Here is a 12,043-nt window from a genome sequence, read left to right as displayed (position 1 = left end):
GATGAGGCGTTTCTCCATAGCGACTCTTAGAGGATGCAGTGTCTCGTTCCCAACTCAGGGAAACATAGTTACATAAGTAACCTGAGACATTAAGTTTGGTTAAATTGGAAATACAACAACAAATATGGCCACTGTTTTACAACTGTTTCATCCTTTGAAATATTACAAATTATATTTTTCTAATAAGTATTTTTTCTACCTTTCCAGAAAAACAAAACAAAAAAATATATAATTATTATTTTATTTTGTTACAGCTTTTTTTTTTTGCTATATGGTAGTTTGCCCATTTGAATTTGCAGTTTTGGCAGGTGTCACATAACTGTAGTTAAGAGAAAGACTTCAAAAGAGCAAGTGAACCAATTCACTTAAACAATAGGTGATATATTGAGCATGAGAACTAACACACAAAAAATATACATCAATGTCAAAGATGCTTTTAAAAATGCAAATGCAATGATTAACGAGATGGCTGAATATAACAAAAGGTGTCAAGAGCCGGGTAAAAAAGCTAAAGCATTTATTATTGCTGTAGAGTATTGCTAGTACAGAGTTGTCCCAAAGGAGAACTGCCCACAAACCTTTAGTGTACATTAGGGATTCACGCACTGTCAGCGTCTACAGTTAGACCCAAGGCTAGATCTCAGCAAAGCCATCACACAAATGGGTAAAGAGTCAAAAAGCAGCCACGAGTCAGTGGGGAAATAAAATAAGCCAATATGCACGTGTTGAGGTTCAAAGACTGATGAAGAGGTGCACAGGCACAATGATGTTTTTTTCCACACTCGCAATGCTGGAATGGATTCAGAAGCCACTGAATGCTGAGTGTATACAATAACATGAAAAAAAAAATTACACTCTGTCACAGTCCGTAAAAATAAAATAAAAATCAGGATGTTGCACAGGAGTGTGTTAAGACTTTCAATGCTTTTTGCAGGCAGATCAGGGGTGATTTCTTCAATTGTACAACAGGGCGACACCACCAAAGTGCAAAAGGGTGGGATTTTGCTTTATCAAATTCAACCACAGCTGTCACTGTCCTAGACAGTTTGTTCTGTCTCTGGATATATAGTCAAATCAGCGTCAGTCATGTTCTGTGTAGTACTGCCAAAAAAAACAGCTCCAATCACAGTTTTCTCCATCCTCCGGTTGTACTTTTTCTTGCAACGGGAGCACTCTACCTTGCCCGACCTCACTTTCCAAGTAGACCACAGTTGCTTTTGCAAATTCACATTTTGCCAAATTTACTGTAAGCTGAGCTTCAGCCAAACAAGAAAACAAAGCCTGAACTCGCCCCAGATGCTGTTCCCAGGTATCACTATAGATAATCACGTCATCTTAATAAACTGCGCAACCCACCCGTCCCCGCACAACATGGTTCATTAATCTTTGAAATGTTGCCGCCGCATTTCTTAATCCAATACTCATAACAGAATAAGAATATAGTCCGGAAGATGTTATAAATGACGTAATCTCTTGCGAACGGGAGGTCAAAGGCACCTGCCAATATCCTTTGAAAAGGTCAAATTTACTAACGAATTTAGCGGTACCTACTTGGTCGACGCAGTCTTCAATCCGGGGAAGGGGAAAAGCATCAGGCTTTGTGACTTTGTTTACTTTACGGTAATCTGTACAAAGTCGGTAAGAATCATCAGACTTTTCACCAGCAAGCACGGAGAGGCCCAGCTGGAACAAGATGGTTTTGCTAAGCCATTTTTCAGTAAATATTGAACTTCAGCCTCTAACGCATGTTGCTTTACAATTGGCCCACGATAAAAACGTAGACGAATTGGTAACGCATCACCAACATCCACATCATGCTCAATTAAATGAGTACGCGATGGAGTATCATTAAACAAAGATGGAAATTCGTGTATTATTTTTATGAACTCTCTCTGCTGCAAACTCGACAAATGGATCATTAAACTATCCAATATGAACAAAGTTGCCGAATTGGATAATCTAGGCTGCAACACACAGTCTGCAGGGGCTTCAACATCCTCAGTCTCCCACAGCACAATACAGGCCCCATCGGAAACTGTTAACACGGCAGTTATCATGGATTCTGTACCATCACGAGAGAAATACAGCTTTAGAAGATTAACATGACAGAGCTGTTCGGACTTCTTTCGATTGGGCGTAGCAATAAAATAATTCAACTCCGAAACCCGCTGAGTGACAGTATATGGCCACGAGAATTTTGCCCGAAATGGTGAAGCAGGTAAAGGCAACAATACCAAAACCTGATCACCTGGAGAAAATTCTCGCATTTCAGAGTTACGATCAAATAACTGTTTCCTCTTTTTTTTCTGCGTTCTTTCCAAATTCTCTTGCGCAGTTTGACCAGCCAAAAACAACCTTCTACGAAACCCATTCACATAGTCCAACAGACTTATTGGAGGCTCCTTTCCCTTCAAATTATCCTGCAGAACGGCTAAAGGACCATGGACCTTATGCCCGAAAACCAGGTCGTTCGGACTGAAACCTAAACTAGATTGAGTTACTTCTCGGGCTGCCTAGAGAAGCCACGGAACTCCCTCTTCCCAATCGCAACCCAGTTCAGTACAATAGGCACCCAACAGAGCTTTCAGCGTCTGATGAAAACACTCCAGAGTACCCTGGCTTTGGGGATGGTATGCGCTTGAGGGTTGATGTCGCACTCTTAACTGTTTCAATATCTCACCGAACATTTTGGAGGTAAAATTCTTTCCACGATCACTTTGGATAATTTTCGGGATACCAAAAATGGAAATAAATTGTGAGAGTGCTTTAACTATGGCCTTGGTAGTAATTTTCCATAACGGAAAAACTGCGGGATATCGGGTAGTTTGACACATGACCGTTAACAAAAATGGGACATCCATTTTCGTAACATCATCCCATCTTGTAAAAAATATCCGGTGGCTGCCCTTTGCACCTCATCTGGGGACAAAGCAGCATCAAATAAGGTAGCCAACATAGGGTCAAAGAGAAAGAACAGGAACATCATAATTATAGGAATTTTGTAAAGGAGTTTGATCAACCTTCCCCTGAATAGAATCAGAAACCGCTTTTGTTTTAGAACGAGTAACAGCACATGACGAAAACACTGTTGGAAACTCTTTGGCCGCAACGTCACACAAATTGTCAATGGCTAGTGGAGCGACAATCAGTAAAGGCGCTACATCTGGCCACACGCGCTCTCCAGCCAGATTGTTACCCAAAATCACATCAACTCCCTTCACTGGCAAGGATGGGCACACCCCCATAACTACCTCACCCTTTACCAATTCGGATTTTAACACAACCTTGTGCAGCTGAACAGCCATGCATGCAAGTGCTATTCCCTGAACCAGAACACTTTTTCCCAAACTTGAGGCAGCTGAAAACGGCAAAGCAGATTCTAAAATAAATGATTCCAAAGCACCAGTGTCACGCAAAATTTTAACAGGTACATTATTACCACCCCTCGGCAACGAAACGAACCCATCTGTTATAAACGGAGCATATCCATCTGCTGATAGTTTTCCATCAGCCATGTGCTTTAATCGTTCTATTTGTAACAGGTGATCTTGGGTTTGTCGGTCTAAATCCAATCTTTATGCGTGCTTAAGCTTTTCATACTCGAATTCACGCTGCCTTGTCGAATCATCGACCCTAAGTTTTTCCAACTCAACTTCCTTTTCATTAAGTTCTCTTTCACGCTCCGTAGCCTGTTTATACATTTCCTTTTCATGAGCTTGCTGTAATTCTAACATTTCTCTCCGCTGTTCAAATGATTGGTTACTCATCGCAAATGGTGATCCTACACAAGCCGTGCCTGGTACCTCAATTATCACGCCACAATCAATCAATTTCTTCTTGACCACTCCTCTCAATTCATCTTTTTTTTTAAACGTTTATCGATTCCCACCCATTTATAATTCTCTACAATCCCCCACAACTGTTTCTTCGAACACAAATTTAGTTTCTCTCCTGACGGGGAACTAACAAAATCCTCTAAAGAAGTCATCTCTCACGACCTCCAAACGAACACAGTAACCGATAAATAACACACTATGTCATTACCAATCCTTAGACATGATAAGATACAATCTGGCTCATAACCAAATCTCCCCATCAACATCCCATACCGCCAACTAACTCAACCCTAACACTTCTGTGTTTTCCCAAGAGTCGAGTCTCTTTAAGCAACTAATACCGCTGGTGCAGGGCTGAACAATCAGTCCAGACCTACAACCACGGCTGTGCATTCTTTTTCACTAATTACCACGCCATGTGCCTCTTAAAAAAAAACGATGTCAACACAAATAACAAAACCAAAAGGAGCCGCTCATTCAAGTGCCGTCACATCGTTGCGCGCCCTCCAGATCCGCCGCGCTGGAGCTCTTATAGGCCCAATGATGAGCCACAGGTGAAAAGACCACACCCCACTAATGACATACCTAAAACTTAACAAAAAAAAACAACAAAGACAGGCCCAGCACTAGCTGGGACCTAACACTCTATTAAATATCTTTAAGCTTAAGTCAACTTTGTGGCCTGAATAAAGCAAACCAGTATCTTACCAGTAAAGTTGTGATGGTTGAAGATTGTAATGGAGGTAAAGACGGTTACAATGACATACAACATGTTGTAGATTGAACAGCATCTAACACTTCAGTTTCATCCATTGCACCCAAAGATAAACTGCAGTGCTTTACAAATATAGGACAGGAAGAGCTAAATAAACTTATCACTGTATCTAAACCAACAACATGTTTATTAGATCCTGTACCCACTAAATTACTGAAAGAGTTGTTACCTGTAGCCGAAGAACCGCTTCTCAATATTATTAAGTCGTCGTTATCTTTAGGTCACGTCCCAAAACCATTCAAGCTGGCGGTTATTAAGCCTCTTATTAAGAAACCAAAACTAGATCCTAGTGAACTGGCAAATTATAGGCCTATTTCAAATCTTCCATTTATGTCTACAATTTTTGAAAAAGTGTGTCTGCCTCAATTGAGCACCTTCCTGCACAAAAATGATCTGTATGAAGAATTTCAGTCAGGTTTCAGGCCCCACCATAGCACAGAAACTGCACTTGTTAAAATTACAAATGACCTGCTTCTTGCGTCAGATCAAGGCTGCATCTAATTTCTAGTTTTACTTGATCTTAGTGCTGTGTTCGACACCATAGATCATGACATACTCATAGATCGATTACAAAACTATACAGGTATTCAAGGGCAGGCTCTAAGATGGTTTAGATCCTACCTGTCCGATCGCTACCATTTTGTTTACTTAAATGGGGAGTCATTTCATTTATCATCAGTAAAATATGGAGTGCCACAAGGATCCGTCCTAGGTCCCCTTCTATTTTCAATATACATGTTGCCCCTTGGTAATATTATTAATATTATTAGAAAATACTGTTATGCTGATGATACTCAGCTATATATCTCAACGAGACCAGATGAAACCTCTAAATTATCTAAGCTAACAGAGTGTGTTAAAAATGTAAAAGATTGGATGACCAATAATTTTCTCCAATTAAATTCGGATAAGACAGAGATATTAATTATTGGACCAAAAAACACTACACAGAATCTTGTAGATTACAATCTGCAACTAGACCGATGTACTGTTACTTCTTCTACAGTCAAAAATCTGGGTGTTATATTAGACAGCAACTTGTCTTTTGAAAATCATATTTCCCATGTTACAAAAACTGCATTCTTCCATCTTAGAAACATTGCCAAGCTACGAAACATTTTGTCTGTTTGTGATGCAGAAAAGCTAGTTCATGCATTCATGACCTCTAGACTGGACTATTGTACTGCACTTCTAGGTGGTTGTCCTGCTTCTTCAATAAACAAGCTACAGGTAGTCCAAAATACAGCGGCTAGAGTCCTTACCAGGTCAAGAAAATATGATCATAATACCCCTATTTTACAGTCTCTGCACTGGCTACCTATTAAGTTCCGTATCAGTTACAAATTATCATTACTTACCTATAAGGCCCTAAATGGTTTAGCTCCTGCGTACCTAACTAGCCTTCTACCACGCTACAATCCATCACACTCCCTAAGGTCACAAAACGCTGGACTTTTGGTAGTTCCTAGGATAGCAAAGTCCACTAAAGGAGGTAGAGCTTTTTCAAATTTGGCTCCCAAACTCTGGAATAGCCTTCCTTATAATGTTCGAGGTTCAGACACACACTCTCTGTTTAAATCTAGATTAAAAACGCATCTCTTTCGCCAAGCATTTGAATAATGTATCTTAAATTGTGAGTATAGTTGTATCTGATCAAATGTGCATTCTTATTCTTTAGCTTGGGTTAAACTAATTAATTTTACTTTGTTGGAACAGCAGCTATGCTAATGATGTCTCTATTTGTTTCTATGTTTTGCATTTACATCCCGTGGTACAGTAACTAGGATTTACACAAGCTCCAGTCTGGATCCAGAACACCTGAGAAGAGCTGATGCTGACCCTCAGAGGACCCCAGATGATGCTAACCCTGAATCAACAACATAACTAACAAATATTGCTACAAGTGTGACTGCATCATATAATAATTATTAATTATTAATAATATTAATAATGTTCATCATCTGGCTGACTACGACTTGTATAATTTTTTTTGCAAATCCTGTCATACGTGCACAAACTGACAGTCACCACTTATAAGCTATTACTAAATATTTTAGAAACATAATTTTCTGTAAAGTTGCTTTGTAACGATTTGTATTGTAAAAAGCGCTATACAAATAAGCTTGAATTGAATTGAACATACAGGAATTGTACAATATTATAGACACTGGCGGGTCCATTAAAATTAGCTTGCAAATAAACAGACTGTGTATGTTCGTTTTTTTTGCAAAAGGACATTTCAGTATGTTTGGATATCTGTCAAGTGTTTTATAATGGATACTCGCTGAAGAAACGTGTTTTTATACAAGTTTACAATGGTCAGTGGTGATTATTTACAGTACATATGGGTATCAACACTCACTGACAAGAGGAACTGTTCACTGTGATGTTTAGATTTAGAACAATTTTAGAACAAATTCAGAATGTTTTTATTTACTTTATTAATTTGTGATTTGCTCTGTTTAATAATTCTTAATGGACCTGTGTTTATCTATATACAATCAGGTTAAGGTGACCGGTATAGTGATCTGTTGGCATCTCCGTGTGGTCCTGTTTGGTACTGCAGCTCGACTTATAGTTATAGAGAATGCTCTGAACAAATTTGCCATTTATGTTTTCCTCACTGTTTTTGCTGTTGCACTGTATACATAAATTGTGAATTATTCAAATTAAAAAAAAAGAAAAATGTTTTAATTTATCTTAACAAATTATTGCAGAAAATAAAGTTTTGTGAGAATCGTCCTCAAACTTAACTTGGTAAAACAATTATCTCTATTTAAAATGTTTAAAGTCTTTATATTTTTCATTTTGTTATACTAGGATAAATCATATTGAGATGCATGCTAAAATTGTAAAAAAATTTCCACTAACATAACTGAGGCAAATGGTGTATTTATGGTATTTCCAGATTAGCTGACCTGTGATAACCAGCCAAACTTTTACTGTGTTTAAGTATTCTAGTCATGACATCTTATGAGTTTAGCATGCCCCACTTGGTCAATGCCATCTACAGAGGACAGGAGGGAGGATCCCAGAATGTGCACTCGACTGGTGAGCGACACCTTCCACGACTTCGATATCTCATCATGCACCTCGGGGAAAAAGGGACCAGGCATCTGGGGGGTGTCTGTTCAGCCACGCTCCAACTGGATGAACCATTTGTCCAGACGGCTTCTGGACATTCGGCAGGAGGTACCCACTCTATACCAAGCTCATCAACCACCTTGGACAGGACGCGTAGGAACTCAACATAATCATGATGGAGGTCATCATACTGCCGTGAGGTGCAGTGTTATCCAACAGGCTTTGGACCATTCCTCCTTCACAGACGTTGCCACCAAAATGGCATCATCCTCAGAGCCCGCCATAACATCAAAGGACACCACATCTCGTGTCTCAGGAGAGGGGCAGAGATCCACATAAGAAGCTCGCGGCACTTTCCTCCTTGGCTCGAAAGAGGCTGCAATGGAAGAGCACGGAAGGTCTAGTTGGGTGAGTTCATTGCCTTGGATGATAGCCACATGGAGCCTGAGAGTCCGGAGGCTCATATCTCCGCAGTGGGGGGAGTTGGACCACCTAAGTGCCACCTCTGCATGAGCGTGACCCAGGCAGAAGACACACGACTCATGGCCAATAGAAGGTTCGATTAGCTCTGCACAGGAGAAGTTCCAGTGGGGTTTCACTGGTGCAGTGGATTCAACAATGTTGAATTTGGTTGGGTTCATGTCTTTTGGTCATGGTTCACATGTCTACTGAACCGAAAGACCCGTAAGAAAATTTCCGGTACAAATATGTGTACTGTTAGACCCCACATAGGAGATTCAACATGCGATTGAGTTCAATAGTACCATGATAATCATTAAGCCTAAAGCATACTTAAGTTTTGACAACAATAGCGTATACAGTCTATTCCATTTGACAGCATGGACACAGGTGGACAACACATGTGCTCTTGAAAGCTGACTAACATTTGCTCTATTTCTCTCCAGAAGTTATGACCAATATATATATATATATATACACAGTACAGACAAAAAGTTTGGACACACCTTCTTCTTAGCACTTGTTGGCCCTTTTGCCTTCTGTCTGTGGTCCAGCTCACCCCTAAACCATCTCGATTGGGTTCAGGTCCGGTGACTGTGGAGGCCAGGTCATCTGGCGCAGCACCCCATCACTCTCCTTCTTGGTCAAATAGCCCTTGATGCCTTCAGTGTGACTCTACAATTTTCATATTCATGAAAATAAAGAAAACTCTTTGAATGAGAAGGTGTGTCCAAACTTTTGGTCTGTACTGTATATATATATATATATATATATATATATATATATATATATATATATATATATATATATATATATATATATAATTTTGTATTTACTCATTGAAACTAGTTAAAAAATGTCAATATACTAGTTCAAATTAAATGTTGATTTACTCAAATAGTTTGCTGTTGTTCCATCAGCTCCATTTCTTTTTTACCTGTGAAACATTGGGTTCTTTGTAAATTATTTGTGAAATTTGCATTAATACAAGTAAATCCATGATGCCTTAAAATGCTACTTCTAAAGCATTTGTGAAAGCCTGTTTTGAACATTTAATTCAATTAATTTTCTCTGCATTATCAGTAATATAAGTAGTTGCATAACTTTTTTGTAACACCACTGATATAATTTAGCTCGTTCCCAAAAAATAGGGTCACTGTTCCGCACCATTTGAGCAAAATGGAGCAAATCAATTAAATCCTGAGAGACAAGGCTATATGAGATTAATGAGGGAAGTTGGAGAATTAATAGAAATCTTGCCAGCAATCAGGACCGTTTGAGAAACCACAGCCATCTTTTAGCATCTGTCAAAACACATAAAGCCAAAGATTCATTTGCATCAAGGGCACAAATGAGGGATGAAACCGAACTAAAAAATAATTTAGCCTTGAACTGCCACTTATTATGAGTTGGCTCAACTCTACAACTCTCCACTGAAAGTCACAAGCATATAGAAACTAAGAACTCAGTCCAGTTTGCCTGTTTTGAAATAGATCAGACTTGGCATCAGAAATCAGTCAAACCAAAATGTACCTATTGGACATGACTTTATGAGGGTAATGTCTATTCTAAGGGAACAGCACTGTTCTGGCAGGCAAATTTGAACCCTGGCTTGGCTCTAAGTTAGTTCAGCCATTAATATTAAAGCTTCTGCCTCCTGGCTGTCAGGAGAAATGACACTGAGAGAAGACAACACTAATGGAGAGATCACTCTTTGATGGCCTGTAACCTATCTCTGTCTGGCCTTAGATCAAATCCATATGCAGCACAATCTAGTCTGTGATACACACCTAAAGTTATTTTTATAGCTCATCCAGTAAGAGGGGAAGGTTGTTTAGTTTCACCCCTGGCTGATGTTGCAATGATGTTGTTCACTTCGCTTAGCTACATCCATTTAAATGGCTTTGTCAGTGCAATTTTCTGATGTCGCTCCAAGCGTAACTTGTCTTGTTCGTCTGCCTACAAGAAAATCCCCATCCGAAACATTTTCGCTTATAAAAGAGCAATTTTTTATCGAACTCCAGAAAGTTGTTGCTATAGGTTGAAATTAAGATTTTCCTTTTCAGTAAGTTTCTTCTGCTGCAGTGCTGAAACAATTTATACTTTTGATTTTATTTGTATTTTTTTCTCTGCCAAGAGAAACACAAGGAAATGAACATAACTATAACGCCTGAACACTGCTGTTCTCTCCCATTAGCCTTCCACCAATAATTGCTCTACAGCTCATTACAAAGGCTGCAGTTGCTCCTATCATTTCTTAATTTTTATTACTCTCTGAATCATGCACGCTGCATACACATTCCAAAGGTCTATAAAATGCAATAATTTGTGATTATATTTAAGACTATCAGAACTGCATATAAATTTGTGTATGACTGATTTAATTGCAGTGAATTGATACTGGTGGTAAAGTGTGTGGATGAAATAATAAACAAAGTATCTTTTGTACGTTATAATTACATATACGTAATTACTAGTCAATATTTTGGGGGGAATTTTTATCCAAAAAGCTATGTATATATATATATATATATATATATATATATATATATGTATGTATGTATGTATGTATGTATATATATATATATATATATATATATATATATATATATATATATATATATATATATATATATACACACATATATATATATATAGCTTTTTGGAATAAAATTTTTTTTTTTTTTTTTTTAGGGTGACTAAGAAGACTGTATTTTGTATTTGGCTTATCATGAACTCCACAGGTTTGTTAAAAACTGGTGATATACAGTATGTTCCCCAGCATGATTTGAGAAAGTGCCATGCAACCTTTTGTACAAAGCAGCTTGTGCACAAATGTAGCCTATACACACGTAGACTATTTGATAAGTGACATAAAATTGTGCAGAATGTGCATCCTAAAATCCTAAAACTTATTATTATTATTTTATGCAGCCTATAAACTGGATTTTGATTCCAGTATTCTGAATTTCGTCTGTATAGTTTGTGACCCCACGGTTTATATACAGTAGTATATATCTAAATTAGTTTTGCTGAAATGATTAAGCTGGAATTTGTACATTCTGACTTCAACAAACAGTTCCACGTGAAGTTCAGACTGACTCTATCACTTCATGCACATCTGTATCTATAACTCGAGACAAAAGCGTGAAATGTCTTACCTGCGCGGCCATAAATGACAAATCCATGATGATTTGTTTATCAGAACAATATCTAAAGCTTCAGGATGGTCGGGTAAGCTAGCTTTCCGTGTCGTCTCTGTCCACCGGGGTAACCTATTTACATCTAAATGACATCGTCGTGTTCAGCTCCAGCCTCCAGATACATGAATCCTCAACATCTGATGTGCGTCTGCGATCATTTAGAGACGGATCAACAGCGAGACGAGGATGAGACAGACCCGACGAGACGAAACAAGAGCAGAGAGAAAGAGAGAGAGGGGGAGAGTGCTTGTCTTATTCATATTCATTTATTTCTGTGACGTCTCGAAACCATTAGACAAGCTTTTGTAGATGCGCCACATTTATAAGCTCGTAATATTTAGTAAAAATCGCTCATTTGAAGTCAGCCATGTCAGATTTATCGACAGCACAAATATGACTGTTACATATATATATATATAGAGAGAGAGAGAAAAAAAAACACACACATAAAAAATTCATGATAATTTGTTTTTATTTATGGATTTGCTGGAGATTTATTCATTCCAAATCAACGTAGACGTTGTTGTTTTTTAGCATATCACTGAAACACATTATCTAACATCAAGTGGCTAAACAAAACAGTTAAAAATATGATCATAGTTTGAGATAAAGGAAAACATGCTTGGAGAAGGGTAAACGTAGGCTTGCTGTCCATGATGGAGTGCTCAGGAACGAGACTTGAATAA

The 12,043-nt window shown here is 38.4% G+C and overlaps 1 protein-coding gene across 1 annotated transcript in view; it reads right to left on the bottom strand.

Moving 5' to 3' along the window:
• LOC132092669 (uncharacterized protein C14orf132-like) overlaps positions 1–11,594 on the bottom strand; it is a 29,454-nt gene extending 17,860 nt beyond the window's left edge. Inside the window, exon 1 of the mRNA XM_059499002.1 lies at positions 11,316–11,594. Within this exon, the coding sequence (XP_059354985.1) occupies positions 11,316–11,342 (27 nt within the window). The 5' untranslated portion in view covers positions 11,343–11,594. The remainder of the gene's footprint in view (positions 1–11,315) is intronic.
• Between the last annotated feature and the right edge of the window lie 449 nt (positions 11,595–12,043).

Source organism: Carassius carassius, chromosome 18 (genome assembly GCF_963082965.1).
Source record: "Carassius carassius chromosome 18, fCarCar2.1, whole genome shotgun sequence".
Taxonomy (NCBI): domain Eukaryota; kingdom Metazoa; phylum Chordata; class Actinopteri; order Cypriniformes; family Cyprinidae; genus Carassius; species Carassius carassius.
Note: the sequence above shows the minus strand (reverse complement) of the source record. Positions and strands in the feature narration are given on the sequence as shown.